Source organism: Lucilia cuprina, chromosome 6, assembly GCF_022045245.1.
Source record: "Lucilia cuprina isolate Lc7/37 chromosome 6, ASM2204524v1, whole genome shotgun sequence".
Classification (NCBI taxonomy): domain Eukaryota; kingdom Metazoa; phylum Arthropoda; class Insecta; order Diptera; family Calliphoridae; genus Lucilia; species Lucilia cuprina.
This window is the reverse complement of record NC_060954.1, coordinates 28,340,749-28,365,915: the sequence shown is the minus strand read 5'-3', so window position 1 is coordinate 28,365,915 and position 25,167 is coordinate 28,340,749. Positions and strand designations below refer to the sequence as shown.

Sequence of the window (25,167 nt, the reverse complement as noted above, 5' to 3'; positions counted from 1 at the left end):
CTTATGTAGAAATTTACAAAAGTATTAAAATCTTAACCTAATGTTGTTATTGCCGATGCAATTTCAACCAAAGTTCTCGATAATTTGATTATCTGGCAAAATCCAATGTTTCCGTTCTTCTCAGTCGTCTATGACCCTCAAATGACAGCAACTCCCTGGCAAGGGGATTTGGGTGATCCATTAGTTTCGACAAGTAGGTTAAACAAGAGGATTTGATCTCCTCACGTATTATGGGGACATTGAGATCCCTATGAATATTACTATTGCAAATGTACCACGGGTCATCTGTTATTGACCTTAACAGTGCTAACTGTTTTCTTTGTAATTTTTCAACATTAGACAATGATTAGACAACATTAGACCAAAATATCTCTAATGGCTTTGTTCAGGAATTTTTATATTGTTTATCCATACGAGAGGAAAATTTTCTCGTCTTAAAGCAAATGTGAGTACATTTTGTTGCATTTACCTTTATTTTCCATTTGTCCAGCCACTTTTACTATTCGCCGATGTGAAGCTGGAGTTCTTCAGAAGCTATTGAAGGGTTATCATGTATGATTACAAAGGCGGTATCATGCACAAATGTATATAGGAACGGACCTAGAATACTTCCCTGGGGTACTCCAGCAGATATTTTTCCACGTGAAGATATCATATCTTTAGTCCATCGTACCAGACTTTACGAAGGCTTGAGAAATATCTACGAATAATGCTGAGCAATATTGCTTGCTCTCGAAGGCCTTCCGAATAAGAGTAGTTATTCGATGTGCCTGTCCGATAGTGCTGTGCTTTTTTCTGAAACCAAACTAATGGTCAGGAATAATGCCAAACCCTTTGTATTTTTTAGTTGATATGTGTAATAATTTCTTTTCTCAGAATCAAAACTATCAACTGTTGTTCTAAAAAACTTTTCTAAATAAGTCTATATTTTTGTTTCCTGAATGTTTCCTTTGCGTAGGGAGACTACGTGGAAATTTTCTTTGCCTACAAGTTGGGACAACTTATTAACCAATATATTTGTGGTAAGTTCTCGCAAATAGAGCGGAGGTGGCTTGGAGGTGACTTTTTCACTATCTTGGATGTCAAGATTTTGACTTACCGAATTTGTTTTCGCCTGTTTTGGATTTGGTTCCAATTTTGAAGTCCTAGGGCTGGACTTACATTTTGTATAAGTGACATAACGGTCCATTCCCTTTTGGATCTTTTCTGTTTTATGCGAGCTCAATGTATTTGGATTGTTTTTTTTTTTTTTTTGGTATGGCACCAGTATTCATTGAAATTGAGCTTGAGTGACTTCCTTATCGTTAATGGTTTTCATAGTATTAATATTGTTATTGATACTATTTGTTACATTGTTCACATTAACGTTACTATTTCCATCAACCATTGTATCAGTTGTTTGTTTTTCTATTTTTCCTTTTGCGTCGTCTTCCATGCAATTTTCTTGTTTTGGCGCACTTGAGGGAGCAGATCTCTCGTTTGTTGTTGTTTCTGAATCTGTTGTTTGTTTACTTATTTTTTCTTTTGCACTATTATCCACACAATTGTTTTGTTTTGGCGCACTTGAAAGAGGAGATCTCTCGTTTGTTGTTGTTCTTACACTTAAATAATTTTTATGATTTTTGGATCATAATTATTGTTGTTGTTGCATGGAAGGCTCATAACAAAGTATGCATTTTTCCATTGCTACTGAGTCTCCTTTCACTTATTGGAGAGTTAGAGAAACTCATGCACAATAACACAAAAACTACACTTTATTTAAGGTTTGGTTGTTAGTATTTTTTTGTTTTTTATACTTTTTGTTTTGCTACAATTTATTTGATTTAAATGTATTTTTAATATTAAAAATATATAAGTATGTATTTATTTAGCATCCATTCGCTGTTACTTATTTTTTTTTTATATTTTAATTAAGAATTTATGTTCACAATGTTATTTTCTCGTGAGAGCGATTTAAAACTCGTCTATCCACTATGAGATCAATAGAAACATTAACATATGATTTGGATTCGAAAGTTAGAATACATATCCCAATTTACTTCAAATATATTTTTTATAAATGGAAAGGATAATATTGTAGCAGATACACATTCTAGACCGCCTGAAATTTTTGCTTTTTCTAATCAAAATATTAAGCTTGAAATACTTTATAAAAAACAACAAGCAAATGAGGAATTAAAAAATCTTATAAGTGATATGAAAACGAAAAATAATTTGAAAGAAGTTGATACTCAATCACATAATATTAAAATATGGTGTGACATTTTAGCTAAAACTTCTTTTTTCAAAGATCAAAAGATATACCAAATCTGACATTGAGAAAATACATACACCTACACAGTTTCAAATAGAAATAAATATATTTGACAATAATTGACAGATTCACTAGATGGCCGGAAGCATACCCAATTAAGGACAATACAACCCAAATAATAGTAAACACTTTCGCATACAATTATATCCCTAGATTTGGCGTTCTACTTAAAATTTCGGTTGGCCAATTAACACAATTTACATCTAAATTTTTTAATGATTTAACGAAGCTGTTAGGAACACTTAAAATCCATACATCCAGTTATCACCCGCAAGCGAATGGAATGATGGAATGTCTTCATAGACAATTAGTTTATGGTCAAACATTGAGACTACCTAGTGATATGGTGGTTAAAAATAATAATGTTCCAACTTATGATTAACTACTCCAAAGATTATGATCACATTTTAATACAGTTCAAAACAAAGTTATTCATCATAGGAATAGTAATAATTGTTTTATATCTAAAGATCTTTGGAATTATGAACATGTTTTTGTTAAAATACTTAGACCGAACAGTTTAGAATGCCCTTATGAAGGATTCTTCAAAGTTATTTAAGGATCCTTCAAAGTTATTTAAAAGAATATAAACACTTTTAATATGTTGTTATTAAAGCTCAGTCAATTGATCTATTTAAACCATCAAATATTGAGAAATCAACACAACTATCAAATAATAAACCTAAGACAACCTAAGACAATTCAATAGCATTTTAAAACATTATGTCATTGGAGGCATACGCTCCACAGTGGTATAGGAAAAAAAGAGGGAAATTTCGGTAACTTCTAAACGGTTAATCCGATTTTAATGAAATTTGGTATGCACAAAGAGGAGGTCTTGTCGAGTTTAGGTTTGGACCTTATAGGCCAACCAGGGGCCCGGCGGGGAGTCCTCAAATTAGGACACCTCGGCTATGTTAAATTTTTAAAACGATCCTATTTCTTAATTTGAGTTCCGATTTAAAAAAAAAATTTCGTATATAGAATCTCCTCATCGAGCACTATAAAAATGTCGTAGCAGTAAATTATCTGTTATAGTTTAGGAGATATTCGCATTTGAAAATTAAAATTTTAAAATTTTTACCGTCCTTTAGTTTTTTGATAATAGCGGGTCCAAATATTCCCGATTTTCGCCATTTTTTATTCGCTAAACAACAAGTTTATATATCAAGCAGTGAAAGAATTATGTAAAAATCTTGACTGAGTCCAAAGTTATAGGCATTTTAATTTAAAAAATTAAAAAAGTCGATTTTCTGCCATTTTTTTGGGAAAAAAGTAACTTTTTCTTTATAAGTTTATAAGTTATAAGTTATCTAAAAAGTTTCTTAGAAGATGTATATAGAATTTATACTTTTTGGAAAGCTGACTTTACATAAAATACGATAAATGAAACAAAACCTAAAATTTTTGATACGAAGGGGACCAGGTCCATCCAAAAAAACCCTATTTTTTGTGGAAAATTCAATTTTGAGCAAAAATTCTCAAATCGCATACTCGATATCAAATTATAGTGACCTGTTTTATATGACCCAATATGTTCTTAATTATTTTGTAACGGGTTTCGATAACCCCGCCCCTGGTATGGATATAATAGGCAAAAAATAAAAAGATCCCATTTTTGGGATTTTTTTAAACTTTTTTGGGAATTCCAAAAAAAAGAAAATTCGAAAATTTATTTAATTTTGGATTTTGAGTAAAAAATCTACCTAACAGTAAAATTTCATCAAAAAATATTCATAAATAAAATTTTTATTGCAATTTGAAAAATTTGCATCTTCGCAAAAACTGAATAAAAAACATTTTTATTTTTTTTAAGTATTCCGCGAATTTTTTATTTTTTAAAATTATATACAGTTTTGAGAAATATACAAAATTACCTTTTCATTGATATATAACAGTCTACCTAATGTTTTTTAAGTGACAAATTAATTAGGGAAAACTCAACATATTTTAGATAATTTACCTAGTACTATTATTTTCATCCATACATTTGTTAGGCATGTTTTACTACCTAAATTTTTTTGAATTTTTACAGCCACTTTTTACGATTAATCTTTTATTCTTTATCCCAAAAAAAAAATAACAAGTATTTATTTTATATAAAAATAGTCTTTATTTTTTTTTATAAATTAATATAATTTTGTAAAATAATCGGTATCACAGTAGTCCATATCTAAAAGATAAAGTAAATCTTTAAATTCATGAATAAGTATTTTCAAATGCTAACGTTTTGTAGCAAATCTAACGTTTCCTTATAGTAGATAAAACAGGATCAGAAGATAGAATCAGATTATTAAAAATATCTTCATTTTGAGACTGCCTAGAACACTTCCTTGAGCTAAACTGATTAATATGCTTAAAGTCTCTATTCCTCGATTCTTGGGGTTCTTCTGTAAGCTCTCCTGAAGGCAGAATATTATGTTCTATGATGACCTTTCCATGACATAATATCTTGTGAACTGTAGGTGTCATTTCTTTCCAGGGATATAATTCCAAAAGTAATTTAGAAACTTTTGTAGAATACTCTCCAAATTTTGTTGCGTTCACTTTATGCTTGCTATTTATCGCCCTTAGAATAATATTGACCTTTTGCAGTAAATCCATATTAATTCCGGTTATTTCGGAAGTAGTTTCAAAATGTTTAAAAAACGTCTAGCGGTATTACCATCGTTTGTGCTTCCATATCCTGTGAGTGGTTTATCAATATTTAATCCCATCCGCTTTTTAAATTCCCCTTGAATTCTTCTTTTCTCACTGGCTCTCATTTCCATTAACTCCTTATTCTTATTTGCACTTTTGTTTGCATTTTCCGGTATGCTTCTGTACTTTAAATCATATGCTAAATGTAGAAAATGTTCCAGAAATCGTATGCTAGCATGTAGGAGGGATATTCCAAATTTATTGACCTTTGCTTGGAAATATTCGAAAATTCTGATTTTTTTATCACCACATATGTAGCAGTACCAAGTATATGATGTTCATGTAATGGCATTTCCAACTTTCCCATCGATCATTGTAAGTTTTAAATCATAGGACATGTTAAACGAATAATTTTCTATTTCGATTGTTATAGGTTCCAAGTTTTTAATTTCTGCTTCAATACGATTTATCAAATCTTGCGTTGTTGTTTTGGATTCCTTTATATACTCAAAGCTTATTGGCCTACAAAAAGCTTTGGATCCTGGAGTCGAATTCTTCCAAATATCATCGAAACTGGTTGATGGAGAATCGCTGTCAGCATACTTTCGAATTCTTAATGGAACTAGCGATGCCATAAATACACTTTTATACTCGGAAGATGATTCACTTGTGTTGGTTTGTTTATATTCCGAGAGTGCTGATAATCCATCACATCCCTACTTACAAATGAGTTGAAGATCACAAGAATTTATTTTTTAGTTGGTCTGAAGAAAAGTCAAAAGCAATCCTTAAAGCAGTATTTTCGAGTAGAGCGCCGAGTCCAATAACAGCCTTCCGATCAGTTATTTCAATAGGAGGTGGTATAATTCTTTTCTTCTTTTCATTTATTTTGTCATATGATGGTAAAACATCCACTCCTTTTTCAGATAGCGAATTTCTTAACGTTATGTAGTTATCACGACTTAATCCCAGCTGCAACATAAGCGCAATAGCTTCTTCCCCAGTGAACGTTGTATCAGATGATGGTGTGGGTATACTCTTTAAAATTCTTTTCAGTCGTCTTGGTGATGCGATTGGAAGAATATTTGCAATTTTATGGCATTCAAAGGCTGTTTTTCTTTTCTTAACATTGCTTTAAAAGTGTTCTTCGTTAGATAAGGTTTCTAGTGAAGTTGATAACCTTTTCCTCTTTGATTTTGAGCTCAAATCCTCATACTGCTTACAGGGAGCACCAACAGTTGATACGCAAATAGCAACTTCTACACATTCATCCAGCCAATCAGAAAATTTCGATCGAAATTTAGCAATGGAATACCGAACACTCTTCGGATTTATATCAACTGATTTTATAAAATTTTCAATTTTACATATATCAGTTTTATCCACTTTATTTTTATGTGCAGTTTCAATATATTTCAATAAGAAGTTGACTTTATCTTTAAAAGGAGCTGAAGAGTGTTCAAATAAAATGGAGCACAAAAATTTTTTTAGTACAATCGCCATGGTTAGAAAATTACAAATAATTACAAACAGATATAAACCAGCCTTATATATTAATTACAGGTACTTAAATTAAATTATTTTTTAAAGGGTTATGATATTCTACCTAATATGTCTAACGTATCCTTATGTAATGAATTTTTCCTCAATAGGTTACTTTAATAAGCTACCTATTAAAGTGACCTATATTGGTAAAAATCACTACAGTTTAAAAAATAATACCTAAAAATTTTTTAATACTTATATGTAACAAATTTAAGAGTTAACCTTATGGATGAAAATAATAGTGCTAGGTAAACAGGTCACTATAATTTGATATCGACTATGCGATTTGAGAATTTTCCATAAAAAATAGGGTTTTTTGGATGGACCTGGCCCCCTCGATATCAAAAAATTTTAGGTTGTGTTTCATTTTTCGTATTTTATGTAAAGTCAGCTTTCCAAAAAGTATAAATTCTATATACATCTTCTTTAATAAGCTACCTATTAAAGTGGCCTATAGGGGTAAAAATCATTACAGTTTAAAAAATAATACCTGAAAATTTTTTAATATATGTAACAAATTTAGGAGTTAACATTATGGATGAAAATAATAGTGCTAGGTAAACAGGTCACTATAATTTGATATCGACTATGCGATTTGAGAATTTTTGCTCAAAATTGAATCTTCCATAAAAATAGGGTTTTTTGGTTGGACCTGTTCCCCTCGATATCAAAAATTTTTAGGTTTTGTTTCATTTATCGTATTTTATGTAAAGTCAGCTTTCCAAAAAGTATAAATTCTATATACATCTTCATTAACAAGCTAACTATTAAAGTGACCTATAGGGGTAAAAATCATTACAGTTTAAGAAATAATACCTGAAATTTTTTTAATATATGTAACAAATTAAGAGCTAACCTTATGGATGAAAATAATAGTGCTAGGTAAACAGGTCACTATAATTTGATATCGACTATGCGATTTGAGAATTTTTGCTCAAAATTGAATTTTCCATAAAAAATAGGGTTTTTTGGATGGACCTGGTCCCTTCGATATCAAAAATTTTTAGGTTTTGTTTCATTTATCGTATTTTATCGTATTTTTTACATCTTCTTAGAAACTTTTTAGATAACTTAAGAAGAAAAAGTTACTTTTTTCCCAAAAAAAAAAAAAAAAAAATGGCAGAAAATCGCCTTTTTTAATTTTTTAAATTAAAATGCCTATAACTTTGGACTCAGTCATGATTTTTACATAATTCTTTCACTGCTTGATATATAAACTTGTTGTTTAGCGAATAAAAAAAAAATGGCGAAAATCCGGAATATTTGGACCCGCTATTATCAAAAAACTAAAGTAAGGACGGTAAAAATTTTAAAATTTTAATTTTCAATTGCGAATATCTCCTAAACTTTAACAGATAATTTACTGCTACGACGACACTTTGTTTTAAATCGGAACTCAAATGAAGAAATAGGATCGTTTTAAAAATTTAACATAGCCGAGGTGTCCTAATTTGAGGACCCCCGCCGGGCCCCTGTTTAGCCTATAAGGTCCAAATTTAAATCCTAAACTCGACAACACCTCCACTTTGTGCATACCAAATTTCATTAAAATCGGATTAACCGTTTAGAAGTTCCCTCTTATTTTTTCCTATACCACTGTGCGCTCGCTTACAAATAGGCAGTTAAAGAAGTATATTTCGATTACAAAAAAGTTGTTGAATAAGTTGTTTTGTCTTTAAAAATCAAAAAGAACCAGTGAGAATACGAACCAGGACTTGGTTTGTTAGTTAAATGTTCGACTCACTGCACTACTGCTTAACTATTTTATTGTTAATGGGTACTATCCATTACAAAGTTTTTGCTGGGAAATTATTACAATAAAATAAAATAACTTCAGAGACCTTATGTGGGTGTAGGTTCATTTATGTTAGCTTATAAGAAACCTACTGATGCCGAATTTTATATGTATACTTGAATTTTTAGGCCAGTAATGAGTGTTAAAGTCAGTTTCTGAATGGGGGATCCTGCCCCCTATTGTAGGATCAATTATGCACCGATACTCAAAATTTTAATAGTCAGATTTCGTATGAAACTTATAGAATTTCATCGCTATACTCTTACTTCTCAAACAGTTTTGGCCGTTATGGCTATCCGAAGATGTGGAATTATATTGCCAATTTTCAATACCAAACAAATCTTAGCAATAATGAATATTTGTGCAAAATTTTAGCTGTCCCTATTGTGATTTCAACAGACAGACGGGCATACTTACATGGCTAGATCGTCTTAGAATTTAATAAGCACCCAGAATATACTTTTGTAGGTCTGTTACCAATATTTCAATGTGTTACAAACGGAATTCTTGTTCTTGTGGTCTTTGTATTCCTTACAATCGATTTATTTTTGTGTTTTTTAAAAATTACTTTTCTTTATCACCTCAAAAGTGTGTTTTTATACTTCTGTTGTAAGTTAAATTAATTTAAATACATATTTTGAAGATTAATTTCACCTAAAGATTGGCTCTTAAACAATTAAACTGATTTAATTACAAATTATAAAGTTAATTATGCAATTTTTTAAAATTAATCAATTTTTTTAAAGACCATCAGTTTTTTACCAGCGATTGAAATTTTGATTCATTTTCTAAATGACTTATCATGAGATAAATAATTTAAAAATGTTTAATCGCTGGTAGGGAAATGAGTCTCCTTTAAATGCATATTTCACCAAATTGATTGATTTTATATAGTATTATTTTCAGAAGACCCAGATATCTTTGGGATCGAAATCTTTAATAATTATGTGAGGCTTTCGTCAAAATCAGCAAAATCGGTCCATAAATAACTGAGATATGATCAAAAATCTACCTCTAAAAATGATGTATAGGACCTGTTTCATCCATAAAATTCTAGTTTTTAAAATTAAACTTTAAATCAAATATTCTTAAATCACATACACGATATCAATATATAACATTTTGTGTAGACCAGTATGTTCTTAGGTACAGATTACTCCTCCCCTGGTACAGCCATTATAGAAAAATTATGGAAAAGTTAGCCTCCATTGGTTCTGTTGTGCGCTCCTTACCAGTGTCTCTGGTAGGAATCGACCCTCGACATCCGTTCTAACAGAATAGAGCACTAACCCACCGGAGGAAAAAACTAAAAAATAATTTTTTTGTTAATTTTTCAAAACTATTTTAAATAATACGGGACTGTTGATAACAACAAAATATTATTAATAATGTGTTATTTAGATATCATTTCAGTATCGTTTAACCAGTGAAAATGGACCAGCACATTGTAAACGTTTTACAGTGACACTCAAGTTAGGAGATGAAGAATACACTGCAGAAGGATTTAAAATTAAAAAAGCTCAACATTTAGCTGCAAAAGAAGCAATAGAAAAAACAAAGTACAAGCATCCAACTCCTAAAGTCACTCGCCGAATTGACGACAGCAATGTTACAAAATCCAATATTACACCTACAGTTGAATTAAACGCGCTCGCTATGAAACTAGGCCAGCAAACCTATTATATTTTCGATCCCAGACATACAACTTTACAGGAAAACATTTTTACACAAAATGATATTTCAAAAACCAATTATAAAACAACATTTCAGCCTTTGGAATATAGTAAAACTATACAGCAATCAGAAAAGATTGATAAGTGCGTTGCTAAATTTCATCCAAACTCGATAAACTTATCTAAACAGATTCCAGCTACTAACTCAAAAGGACCGCTTTTGTCTAAATATCAAATTCGGTTTCAGCACTCTGTTTCCAATGTACCATATCCCAAATCGAATTATCTTGCTTCTACGTATTTTCCTGTAACATCTCCATGCAAAATTACTCTTATAGTTGGTACAAAAAAGTTTATAGGCGTAGGAAGGACACTTCAACAAGCAAAGCATAATGCCGCTGCAAATGCTTTGGAAGTGCTAAAAGAACAAATAAATAGCGCAGAAACAGAATCCCATAATGAATGTCTGGAAGATACTGATAACAAATCGCCTATATCGCTCGTTTTTGAAATCGGTATAAAGAGAAATTTACCTGTTGATTTTAAAGTACTTCGAGAGGAAGGTCCGGCACATATGCGAACTTTTATTACTGCTTGTATAGTTGGTGACATAATAACTGAAGGCGAAGGTACTGGCAAAAAGATTTCAAAAAAAAGGGCAGCCCAAAAGATGCTTGAAGAATTAAACAAATTACCACCTATTACTCCAGTTTCATCTCCAGTTAAACGAGTTAAATTAAAAAATGCACCTAAAAAAAGCGTAGGTGTTCGACCCAAAAATTTAATTGAATGTAGAGAAGAAACCGATCGCTCATGGAATAAAAATAAAAAACTAACTACAGAGACAGACTCAGTAAATCCTGTAACTAAATTATTGGAATGGCATCAAAATAAAAAAGAAAAAGATCCTACCTTTAAATTAATTAATGAATTAGGAAAAGAAAACTCACGAAGACGACAATTTGTAATGGAAATTAGTTCAAATGATATTGTTGCACGTGGAGTAGGCCATAGTAAAAAAATGGCTAAACGAGATGCTGCCCAAAGTAAGTACATATTATATTAGGATTTTTTAATAATTTAATCACATTTATTTATTTCAAAAAAAGTTTAAAATGTTGTTTTGTTCATCACTCTCTAAAAATACACTATGTAATGTAAATAATTTTAGTACAAAACAAGTAACAAATTATAGTCGGGCGAGGTCGAACATATAATACCCTACACCTAATAATAAAATGTGTTTTAGATGTCATAATAAAGTTGAATTGTACCTTGCCTTAGATATACTTAAACAGTTTATTGTTAAGTAAAATTGTGGACATTTAAGTAAAATTTTGATGGGGACTTTTCATAAAGCCAGGGTCATATGAGCCATTATTATTTTGGAATTCGTGAGGGTCATCAAGTCTAGTTTAGTACTTGGTTTTGGAGCCTTTTGTCGAGATATGAGTATATTAAACATAATTATACACTTTAAAGCCCTATTCGGCGGGTTCAGTTGTATGGGGGCTCGGTGAAAAAATGGACCGATGTTAACCATTTTCAATAGGCTTCGTCTACAGTGCCATAGTAGATCATGTGCCAAAATTATCTCCAAAATTGCGACCTTTAGTTTGATTACAAGGTTTACAAGCCCTATTCGAGGCATGGACGGACAGACGGACGGACATAGCTAAATCGAATCAGAAAATTATTCTGAACTAATTGGTATACTTTAAGGTGGGTATAGCACCATCTGCCAAAATTAATAGTTCTGATACATTTTTAAAATCTTTCCGAGAGAGCGGCTACGGTTGCGGATTTTGTAGCCATTTTATTGCTTTTGGTTTTTGTATTTCATAGTTTATTTATTCACCACATAGTTTTTGTTCATTAAAAGTATGAATGGCATGGCAACTCTAAATGTAAATGAAAGTAAATCCGTAAACAAATTAAAATAAATTTTAATTTGGTGCGGATTTCTTCAATAATTTAAGTTTTCAAAACTCAATATAAAATATCCGTCTCCGCAGCCGCAATATTGTATTTCTACCCTTATCTATTCTTTTTAGTTCTTCTGACCAGTTTTTCAAAATAACGTGATGGAAGAAGGAATAGGGAAATATCTGCTTTAAATGTGTTCCAATGTTTATTATTGTTGCGGAACCACATTAATGCTCGTTCGGTCATCATTTCTGTCATAGCGCTAGGTAAATAATAGAACTCTCTTCTAGGAGTTCTATGAATATTGAAGGACATCTAAACGTTGAGAAGCTTTTATAATAATTTTGGGTGGAGATGTTGTTCGTTGTTCCAATTTTACTGGACTGAATTTTGTGCTTATAACTAATTTTGGAATGTTAGCTGGAGAAACTGAAAAGCAGGTATTTCATGTAAAACCTGTAATTCAGGTGCGTAGTCAGGGGTTTGCAAAGTAGGACTCCTCGGGCATGATTAATTTTGTATTCCAAATTTTTATCAAAGATCTTTTATAGCTTAGGAGATATTTCCATTTAAAAAATAAATTTCATGATCAAGTCCAAAGTTAGGTGAAGTTAAATTTAAAAAGAGTGTTATATTCGGCTATGCCGAATCTTTTATATCCACCATCAAATCACTGCCATATAAAGGAACTTTGATATTTTGAATATTTTATTATTATATATCGATATTAATGAGAACATCAGGGTAACATTTGAAAGATGTCCATTAATGGGGGTTTTACTATTGACAGTGCTAATTTTTATAGGGAGTAGGGTTATTTATACATACATATATGGACCAATTCTCATAAAAGTCTGTTGGAAGATTTCAGTTCCTTATTTGTTTAAAATTCCATCGATCTACTTGTATTTTGAAGCCATTAAGGAGCATTAAAGTCATAAAATATGGTAGAGATTTTAAATCAAAATTGTTTTATGTCGAATTGCATTACTGTATTCGTATTTTTCGCGTCATTTTCTGGGGCGGAATTTATATGGCGACTGATCCTCATAAAAATTGATAGAGAGATTTCGGTTCCTTTCGAAGAAATACAGATATTAGCTTACACGAAACTAGTTTATGTCGAATTTCATAAATCTACTATTATTTTTAAGCCAGTACTGAGCTTTAAAGTAATTTTCTGAAGGGGCCTTATATGGGGGTAGCGTCAATTATAGACCGATATCGGTAAAATTTTGTAGAACGATCTTGGTTCCTACAGGTCATGTTTATATCAAATTTCATCGCTTTACTCGTTTTTTAGCCCAGTAATTAATTTTTTGATAGGGACATTATATGGGGGTAGGTCAATTAAGGCTCGATCCACATCATTGAGTCGAATTTTATTACTATACTCGTATTTTTAAGCCAGTAATGGACCTTAAAGTATTTTTCTGATAGGGACCTTATGTTGGGGGTAGGGTCAATTCCACATAAAATTTTGTAAAGAGATTTTGTCTTGTAAAAAACTTACTTCTGTGAAATTTCATCGCTATACTCGTATTTTTAAGGCAGTTATGAGCGTTAAAGTATTTTTATGGAGGGGACCTTATATGGGGGTAGGGTCAGTTATAGACCGATCCACATAAAATTTGGTGGAAAGGTTTTAGTTCCTAAGATACATACCTATGTCAAATTTCTTTGCTATATTCGTAATTTTACGCCCATAAATAACGTTAAAGTCGTTTTCTGAAGGAGGCCTTATATGGGGAAAGGGTCAATTATGGACCGATCCACATAAAATTTGGTAAATTTTGACTTGTATAAATCTTACTTCTGTGTAATTTCATTCCTATAATCCAATTTTTAAGCCAGTAATGAGCATTAAATAAATTTTATGGGGGGTAGGGTCAACTATGGACCGATCCACATAAAATTTGGTAGAGAGATATTGCCTAGTATAAAAATTATTTCTGGGAAATTTGGTAAAGAAATTTTGGCTAGTATAAAACTTACTTCGCTATAGTCGTATTTTTAAGCTAGTAATGAGCGTTATAGTAATTATATGGAGGAACTTTATATGAGGGGTTGGGTCAATTATGGACCGATCCACATAAAATTTCATAAAGATTTTTTGGCTGGTAAGACACTTATATCAAATTTCATCGCTATATTCGTTTGTTTAAGCCAGTAATGAGCATTAAAGTCATTTTCTGAAGGGGATCTTATATGGGGGGTAGGGTCAATTATGGACCGATCCACATAAAATTTCATAAAGGGGTTTTGGCTAGTAAGAAATTTATGTCAAATTTCTTCGCTATGCTTATATTTTTAAACGAGTAATGAGCGTTAAAGTAATTTTCTAAAGGGGGCGTTTATATGGGGGGTGGGGTCAATTATTGCCCGATAGACATAAAATTTGATTGAGAGATATTGGCTTGCATGAAACTTATGTGTGTCGAATTTCATTGCTATATTCCCCTTTGGAAGCCAGTAATGAGCGTTAAAGTCATTTTGTGAAGGGGAAGGGACGTTATAGGGGGGAGGGTGAGTTATGGTCCGATGCACATAAAATTATATATATACATATATACATATACATATATATATAATATATATATATATATATAATATATATATATATATATATATATATATTATAATATATATATATATATATATATTTATATATATATATATATATATATTATATATATATATATATATATATATATATACATACGTATGGATTTGCCCATTTCCCAGCTAGCATTTGGAAGATTGTTGGATGATTAATCAGTAAACTGAATCATTTTTTGACTCCTTTTAATGACCTAAAAGTGATTAATAAGTTGAGCGCTTAAAAAATGACTCGAAAATGATCCCCATATATGATTGAAAACTGAATATTTGAAAAATAATAACAAAATGTATTGCAATCATAAATTGATCATCCTGGTGTTTAAAATATGATGGTTTTAAAAACTTATTTTGTGGTCATATTTCAAGCAGTTGGAAGATCTAAAATTGTTCCTTATGTTATTGTTTTTGTTTTAATGAAATAGCTAAACTTACACTTAAAAATTACTCAAAAACGATTCAAAAATTAATCGAAACTGATTAGAAATGGGGCTCAGAAAAGTGTCTTTTGGAAGAGTTAGCAAAACATTTTGTGTAGTTTATAAAATTAAATGTATAAGTATTTAATTTTGTGTGATATTTATAAAGTCGATTTTCTGTCAAGGAAATTGAAATTATATTATGCTTTAATTATAATAATTTTATATGGTTAATGGTCTTCTACGGAAGATAATTGGGCGACTAATCGCTAAACTTAGTCTAAATATTTTGAATTAATGTTTAAAATCTTATTTATTTGAAAAAAAAAAAAAAAAAAAAAAAAACAAAAACAAAATGCATACCAATCATAATTAGGTCATCCAAATGTTTGAAATATGATTGTTAAATATTTAGTTTAAGTTCGCGCAGTCGGAAGATCTGTTGTATTGTATTTGTCTGTAACAAACATAAAAATTACTCAGAAAAGATTCAGAAATGAATATAAAATGATTCGAAAATAACTCAAAAACGAAAAGTTATTTGGCTCATTAATGACTCAAAAAAGATTTAAAAATGAGTCAGAATTGATCATAAGTGGGGCTCATAAATGACTCATTTAGAAGAGTCGCGGGTAGAGTACCATTTTCTCCCGACGAATATATCATTTTTGATCAGAAAATGAGCGCATATATGATAATTTTAATCGTGCAGAAGAGTCATAAATGACTCGAATGTGATCAAAAATTTCAAAAAATGCTAGCTGGGTTGTAACATATATAAGTTATTACAATTTTGGGGATTTATTTAAGCATTCTGCTTAAATTTTAGGTCTTTGTCTGGTATACTATTATTAATCATATTTTCGATTATCCGTTTCAAATTAAGCAGGAAGGAAGTAAAACTTATCGGTCGATAGGACTTAGGTTATATTACCTTTGTATCCTACCATTTAATGAAGGTATATGTCAATTTCAAGCATGCATAGGTACGGAATCCTGTCGCGCTTCCAACCGTAAAAGTGAAGGGAAAATGCCATCCAGCGCTGCTGCTTTATAGAGAGCAAAGCTTTTTGCCCATTCTACTTTGGCTGCTATGTCCTCTTTATTTCGACATTGAAAAGTGTCCTAGCATAAACGGTTCTATAGTAAGGTACCGAACATAGTTAATTAATTAATTAATTAATTAATCAGAAAAAGATTGCTCGTTCGATTCTCTCCAATCTTGAATTTCGTTTATAAGCTCTTCTGAACATTTAGTTATACCTAATACTTCTTCTCTGATTCTGTTGACGAAGGTAGCTTTATAAAATAAGTTCGATGTGATCAAGTCTTTAGGATTAAGGAAATCCATGATGGCTTATTCTCTGCAATTGGTGTTTGTACTATCCCAAGCTACATGATGGGAGTTGGCATTACAACCTTACAATTTTCTTATTTTTTCTTTGTGCATCTTCGACCAGTTTCATCAGCTCCGACATTGGTCTTAGAGTCGGAGAATCGAATGGAAAGTAATCAAATATCCGATGTGGATAATTCTGTTGAGAGGAGAAAACATAAGTTCTTGTGACATAAGATACATATTCTCGGTCAAGACCATATACCAGCGTAGTCAAGTTTTAAATTTACGTGATTTAATACAGAAACCTTGTTGCGAATCGTCCAAGGTTCTGGATTAAAGCTATATGTTTCTGACCTGAGTTAATTTCAGACATCAGAGCGTTTGAAACCGTCTCGCTCCGATGGAGTTTTATTTGGATAACCTCAATTATTGTAATCCATTTAAACTTTCTTTCAGACTCGCTGAAAGACTGATCACATCCACTCTCGTTGGATTTAACTCCTCTGGGTAACCTGAAGTGGCTATTGATGCAGTGGGTACTATTAATGGCACTGCGGTGTCCTTATCAGGCATAGGAAGAGCAGTCTTTTTAATCCACACTTTCCCAATTCTGGACTGTACTGCTGTTCTGTCTTCTTGCGAGCTAGTGATTTCCTCCTCGCTTTTAGGATTCGACTCCTTAAAATTACCAGTACTTGCTAATGAAACTTTGGATCCGCCTTAGGTTTTTTAGGGCCGCTTGACAGCTTTAGAGGCGAAGTAAGCCCTACCTTTATTCTTGGCAAGACTAGCAATAGATACAAGTAAAATTCCTTCAGGTTCTTAGTTTCTGCATATTGATCAATAAGAATATCCAGTATACGTTCAATACCCAGTTTATTGCCCCATCCTTTTATGTTGATATTGGACTTTGGAGGAGGGACACTTTCCACCAAGTTCTTAAGGGAGATGTCAATCTCATCAACATCGCCACCATGCTGAACTCGCTCCTCACGCTCTCTATTGGTAGCGATTGCGTGGTCCACTATCTTATTGTTCACCAGATCTTCTACCTTACTCTGTTGGTCTATTGGAATTTCGCCAATCGTCCCGGTGTCTTCTTCTGGCAACTTTGGCGCTTTTCGGGGCTTCTTTTGAGATACTTGTACCTTCGAGGTTAATTTCGCCGACGTGGTGGTCTTCGGAGTATCTTTCTAGGCGTTGTCACCCTTACTCGAAGGACTCTGACTTGAGGTTCTTGTGAGTGAAGTATGGTTTGGCTTGAACTGTTTATTAGAAGACGGGAAGCTCTTTTTCTTCTCGGGTTTATTCTCAGTTGTCAACTCTTCTGAAGAGCTGATCCTCTTTGCCTCAGATCTTGTGAAAGAATCCGATTTTTCTTTTGGAGTGTCGTTGGATTGACTAATTATGATTTCTTGAAGCATCTTTTTCAACTTCCTCCATTGTTCCCTAGATAGTCTTTTCATAGTAATAGATAGTTTTGCTATGCTTTAACTCACCTGTTTCGCCTTTTGCTCTACTCCTTTCAAACTAACTATGTATGTAAAATCATCATCTATAAAAATAAATTAATGTGTTTTTAAAATATTTCAATGAGTTCTCTTATCTTGTTTAATGCAAATATATTTAACGTAATTGCATGGTTTTATTAGATTATTTTCCAAAATGTTTTATATTTCTCATGTAAGTGTACTGTGACATTATGAGATCGGAAAATGTGTAATAACTCTTACAAATTTGTGACAGGGTTTAGTGTTTTATATGTTCTTGAAAATATAATTGAATGAACTAACTACTTATGTATGTAAAATCATCACCTATAAAAATAAATTAATGTGTTTTAAGATATTTCAATGAGTTCTCTTATCTTGTTTAATACAAATATATTTAACGTAATGGCATGGTTTTATTAAGTAGATTATTTTCCAAAATGTTTTTCTATTTCTTATGTAAGTGTACCGTGACATAAGATCGGAAAAATGTGTAATAACTCTTACAATTTGTAACAGGGTTTAGTGTTTTATATGTGCTTGGAAAGATAATTGAATACATATTCTAATTATTTGCTGCTAAAATCATAAATTATGAATGGGCCGTGTTGTCACTTGGTTCTACCGCTCATAATTTTTCTAGAATGCATTTCTGTAAAATATAAAGTAGAGGCAATGACGATCACATTTTACAAACATAGATATGGAAATCGAATTTCTCTTTAAATATAATTTATATTGGATTAAACTATCACCAGTACTATATTTGCAATTTAAGCAAAATAGTCGGCGTAATTCCAAAATCACATCCAAATTTTTATTTTCTGTTTTATTTTGCAGATTTTTTGATTGCGGTTAGTAGTGGTGTTAAGGTTTCATCTACTTCGGATGGAAGTTGCTTATCAAAGAAATTTACAGATGGTGAAAATAGCAGTTTAACTTCATTATCTGAAACATTTCCAGATATACATAACCGAGATGAAGGTAAATTTAAATATATGTGAATTTAAAGGTTTTTTATATTAAGAAAAAAGTATTTATCTTCTATATGGCATGGCCGACCATATGATACTCTTCACCAGTTATGAATGTTAAAGTCTTCATATAACTTTGTTTCCGATAGATTTAAGTAATTTATGGACGTAACACACATTTTCTGTACTTCCATAAAAGTACTGGAAAGACCTAAAGAAGTTATTAATTTTATCACAGGCTTGTCATAAGAGAGATGACTTTTTCTTAGATTCCTAATTCACTACATGTGAAGTCATTTTCCAAAGTAATTTTTATTTACTTTTTTGGAATGTATTAAAAAGTGAAATTGTAGTATTATAGAATACAACTAATTTGGCTCAAATAATACTAACATAAGTAAATTATTACACGCAATTGGTTTAATTCAAAAATTACCTTAAATAAAAAAATGGATCCTTTTCGCTTCATTGGAAGTCAACAAATATCCTTCCACAGAAGGTAAAATAATTTTTTTTTTTTTGCTGGGTATTTTTATTCATAATGACATGAATAACTTCTACGGCTAGTGTGTAGATTCCTACACTATCGACGGATTTAATATCACTTGATAATGTTGCTTACCTCGGGATATGCTAAATGTACGATTGAATTTTGCTCAACTCATAAAGCTCGCCGTGCATTGAATTTCATTAAACGTTGGTCAATTAATGATCCGATCATAACTAAGTGATTATTTACCCTTGTGAGGGCAATATTGGAATAAGGATTAGTTGTTTGGGTCCCGTTCATACTGGCCACATTTTATTAGTTTAAAACCAGTTTCTAGTATTTTGCTTTAAACACATACATATATCGGAACTGTCTTAAACTTCCGTAGCACTCATTAAGACTTGTCTTAATAAATCTATCAATATTGAAAAGTCGCAGAACAGTGCCCAATGTTTCATTTATGTTAAATCTTTTAAATGAAAACGTCTGCTTTAAAAAGAGCTCTTCGCCTTCTAATATACATCTTAAGTCAAGCCTTACCTCACCTGAAGCAACCTCAAGTCAAAATCCTGAGAACAAGGATAAGGAGATATTCCCAAGACGAACACTTCGGCGAAATCAACTACAATCGAAATTCGAGGAAAAGATGCTAAATGAAAAAATAACCGTAATCTTAAAAGAAAATAACCGCCATCTTACGCCAAAGTAGCCAACTGCCACGTAATGGCTTGAGTTTAAACCCGAATTAGCGTAATGTCTATATTACGAGATAAGTTCGGTAACACCCCCCCCCCCAAGAATATAATTGAAAACGTTTTAAATACTTTTTTCTATTCATTTAAAAATATATTTGCAAAACAAAAGGGAAAATTATTTTATTTTAACAAAAAATGCAAATCTTTTTGCTGTGTATTTTAGTAGAAAACACACAGCTGAATAAAACCAAATACATCTACACACACGTGTACATCTTTTTCAATATATACAGTGTTGTTGTTGCTTTTATAACAATTTTTTATGAAATTTTTAGAGGTTGTCTCGGATTTTTGCTCATTGCTGATTTTAAATAGCGATCTTCTCGAAAGCATGTCTAATAGAATTATTGAAGATTCGGATCTCGCCGATATCTGGGGTCCTCTAAAAACTGATTTCAACAGACAGACATACAGACAGACAGACGGACATAGCTAAATCGACTCCGCTATCCATAAGGATCCAGAATATATATACTTTATAGGGTCGGAAAATTATATTATAGAAATTACAAACGGAATGACAAACTTATATATACCCTTCTCACGAATGTGAAGGGTATAATAAACATCAAACCCATTATAACAACCATCAAAATTAGGCAAAACAAAACCTACAGAAACTCAACATAAAAAAATCAAACATAGGACAAATCTGAAATACTCACAACAAACAAACAGTGCCAGACATTCTCATTTGGGTCCGTCCCACCCGCAACAAAATGCAGATTAAAAAATTTATTAAGATCTAACAATCGTATATCACGGCTTTTAGCAGCATGTGTAAAATACACAACAGTTTAATCGTCCAAATGTCTGATAAAAACCGTGCCCCGCGTATCCGGAAAAGGGCCTCATAATCCCCGGAGGCCCTACTCCCACAGCAGGCTTTAGTGAGTAGAGTGCTACTGTTGCCCAGATTTGTTCGGCGGGGACACAGGGCGATCGAAATAGCAATCTGTATTAATCTCACTTTCGCTCTAGAATTTACCGATCATTAAGTGTAATTTAGGCAACATTGATTATTGCACCCCAAACTAATTTATAATAGAAGCTTTTCAGTGTCGATTTAACAAGATCCAAATGAGATGGAATATATCCCCCGCAATGGTTCGTATCAGGTCTTCACCGATGGCTCTAAATCGAAAAAAAGAAAGACGTTGGTGGTTGCTTTTGAAATGCACACACTGGAACTGAAGTTTCTTTGTAACTTCATGACCAATGTAGCGTACTTCAGGCTGAACTATCAGCCATAAAAAGGGCTCCAAACTAGTTCAGGTTCTTTCGAATTACCATGATGATATTCAAAATTATACCGACAGTGAGGCTGCCCTAAGGGCTATAAGTGGTGTTTTACATAACACCTGGTCATAGAATGACGGGCATTTAGATATACCCGTCATTCTAGGACTGTCTACTGGCCTTTATGCTAGAAGACTAGTCCTTCCTAGTGATGACTTCTGTAGGAGCTGTCAAGATGAAGAGGAGGAAGAGAGTAATTTTATTCGTGCGACAAAATGCATTGGAAAGAAAACCAGAGTAGATTGGTGGAAGTGTACTAATACGCCGACCGTTTTTCTCTTTTCAGGTATCACAAAGGGATCAGCGCTATGGATCCAAGTGTGTCCCTAATGTGAACAGCAAAGGACAGCCTGCTAACCTAACATACGGGGATTTTGCTCATGTACTTGAGCTATCTAATCACTGACCAATGCTGCCCCGTTGCTTAACCTCCGAGATGCAAAAACATCACTTCCGTTTACAACCTAGAGACGTAACCGGTAGACAAAAAGAAGAATAAGTCTAAGAGTTTGTTCTTGCTCACAAAGAACACACTGTGGTGAATATGGTATGAACATAGTTTTCTCTGAACATACCTGGACAGATACCTTTCATAAGATGTATAAGATAATTTTCATACATCATCTTTCAACATTCCACAGCAGTATAGGAAAAAAGAGGGAAATAATTCGGTAACTTCTAAACGGTTAATCCGATTTTAATGAAATTTGGAATGCACAAAGAGGTGTTGTCGAATTTAGGTTTGGACCTTATAGGCCAACCAGGGGCCCGGCGGGGGGTCCTCAAATTAGGACACCTCGGCTATGTTAAATTTTTAAAACGATCCTATTTCTTAATTTGAGTTCCGAAAAAAATTTCATATATAGAATCTCCTCATCGAGCACTATAAAAAATGTCGTCGTAGCAGTAAATTATCTCTTATAGTTTAGGAGATATTCGCATTTGAAAATTAAAATTTTAAAATTTTTACCGTCCTTACTTTAGTTTTTTGATAATAGCGGGTCCAAATATTCCCGATTTTCACCATTTTTCTTTTATTCGCTTAACAACAAGTTTATATATCAAGCAGTGAAAGAATTATGTAAAAATCATGACTGAGTCCAAAGTTATAGGCATTTTAATTTAAAAAATTAAAAAAAGGCGATTTTTTGCAATTTTTTTGGAAAAAAGTATCTTTTTCTTTATAAGTCATCTAAAAAGTTTCTAAGAAGATGTATATAGAATTTATACTTTTTGGAAACTGACTTTACATAAAATACGATAAATGAAACAAAACCTAAAAAATTTTTGATACCGAGGGGACCAGGTCCATCCAAAAAACCCTTTATTTATGGAAAATTCAATTTTGAGCAAAAATTCTCAAATCGCATAGTCGATATCAAATTATAGTGACCTGTTTTATATGACCCAATATGTTCTTAATCATTTTGTAATGGGTTTCAATAACCCCGCCCCTGGTATGGATTTAATAGGCAAAAAACCAAATAATCCCATTTTGGGATTTTTTAAAACTTTTTTGGAAATTCCGGGATTTCTAATAAGAAAATTCGAAATTTTTATTTAATTTTGGATTTTGAGTAATAAAATCTACCTAACTGTAAAATTTCATTAAAAAATATTCATATTTTATTGCAATTTGAAAAATTTGTATCTTCGCAAAAACTTAATAAAAAACATTTTTTAATTTTTTTTAAGTATTCCGGGAATTTTTTAATATTCAAAAATTATATACAGTTTTGAAAAATAGTCAAAATTACCTTTCCATTGATATATAACGTGCCTACCTAATGTTTTTTAAGTGACAAATTAATTAGGGAAAACTTAACATCTTTTAGAAAATTTACCTAGTACTATTATTTTCATCCATAAGGTTAACTCTTAAATTTGTTACATATATTGATGAAAATAATAGTACTAGATAAAACTGTAATGATTTTTACCCCTATAGGTCACTTTAATAGGTAGCTTATTAAAGTGACCTATTGAGGAAAAATTCATTACATAAGGATACGTTAGACATATTAGGTAGAATATCATAACCCTTTAAAAAATAATTTAATTTAAGTACCTGTAATTAATATATAAGACAGGTTTATATCTGTTTGTAATTATTTGTAATTTTCTAACCATGGCGATCGTACTAAAAAAAATGATTTGTGCTCCATTTTATTTGAACACTCTTCAGCTCCTTTTCAAGATAAAGTGAACTTCTTATTGAAATATATTGAAACTGCACATAAAAATAAAGTGGATAAAACTGATATATGTAAAATTGAAAATTTTATAAAATCAGTTGATATAAAACTGAAGAGTGTTCGGTATTCCATTGCTAAATTTCGATCGAAATTTTCTGATTGGCTGGATGAATGTGTAGAAGTTGCTATTTGCGTATCAACTGTTGGTGCTCCCTGTAAGCAGTATGAGGATTTGAGCTCAAAATCTAAGAGGAAAAGGTTATCAACTTCACTAGAAACCTTATCTAACGAAGAAGTTTCGGACACTTTTAAAGCAATGTTAAGAAAAGAAAAACAGCCTTTGGATGCCATAAAAATTGCAAATATTCTTCCAACCGCATCACCAAGACGACTGAAAAGAATTGTAAAGAGTATACCCACACCATCATCTGATACAACGTTCACTGAGGAAGAAGCTATTGCGCTTATGTTGCAGCTGGGATTAAGTCGTGATAACTACATAACGTTAAGAAAGGCGCTATCTGAAAAAGGAGTGGATGTTTTACCATCATATGACAAAATAAATGAAAAGAAGAAAAGCATTATACCACCTCCTATTGAAATAACTGATCGGAAGGCTGTTATTGGACTCGGCGCTCTACTCGAAAATACTGCTTTAAGGATTGCTTCTGACTTTTCTTCAGACCAACTAAAAAATAAATTCTTGTGATCTTCAACTCATTTGTAAGTGGGGATGTGATGGATTATCAGCACTCTCGGAATATAAACAAATCAACACAAGTGAATCATCTTCCGAGTATAAAAGTGTATTTATGGCATCGCTAGTTCCATTAAGAATTCGAAAGTATGCTGACAGCGATTCTCCATCAACCAGTTTCGATGATATTTGGAAGAATTCGACTCCAGGATCCAAAGCTTTTTGTAGGCCAATAAGCTTTGAGTATATAAAGGAATCCAAAACAACAACGCAAGATTTGATAAATCGTATTGAAGCAGAATTAAAAACTTGGAACCTATAACAATCGAAATAGAAAATTATTCGTTTAACATGTCCTATGATTTAAAACTTACAATGATTGATGGGAAAGTTGGAAATGCCATTACAGGAACATCATCTACTTGGTACTGCTACATATGTGGTGATAAAAAATCAGAATTTTCGAATATTTCCAAGCAAAGATCAATAAATGAGGAAACATTACAATTTGGAATATCCCCCCTACATGCTCGCATACGATTTCTGGAACATTTTCTACATTTAGCATATGATTTAAAGTACAGAAGCATACCGGAAAATGCAAACAAAAGTGCAAATAACAATAAGGAGTTAATGGAAATGAGAGCCAGTGAGAAACGAAGAATTCAAGAGGAATTTAAAAAGCGGATGGGATTAAATATTGATAAACCACTCACAGGATATGGAAGCACAAACGATGGTAATACCGCTAGACGTTTTTTTAAACATTTTGAAACTACTTCCGAAATAACCGGAATTAGTATGGATTTACTGCAAAAGGTCAATATTATTCTAATGGCGATAAATAGCAAGCATAAAGTGAACGCAACAAAATTTGGAGAGTATTCTACAAAAGTTTCTAAATTACTTTTGGAATTATATCCCTGGAAAGAAATGACACCTACAGTTCACAAGATATTATGTCATGGAAGGTCATCATAGAACATAATATTCTGCC

At 31.9% G+C, this 25,167-nt stretch overlaps 1 protein-coding gene across 6 annotated transcripts in view; it reads left to right on the top strand.

Moving 5' to 3' along the window:
- LOC111688226 (maternal effect protein staufen) overlaps nt 1-25,167 on the top strand; it is a 261,139-nt gene that overhangs the window by 218,589 nt on the left and 17,383 nt on the right. For 5 of the 6 annotated variants that reach the window (XM_046955423.1, XM_046955421.1, XM_046955420.1 and 2 more), the window contains 2 exons: nt 9,696-11,013; nt 18,601-18,744. In XM_046955423.1, coding sequence (XP_046811379.1) covers nt 9,696-11,013; nt 18,601-18,744 — 1,462 coding nt within the window. The remainder of the gene's footprint in view (nt 1-9,695; nt 11,014-18,600; nt 18,745-25,167) is intronic. The other variant, XM_046955424.1, reaches the window with a different exon arrangement.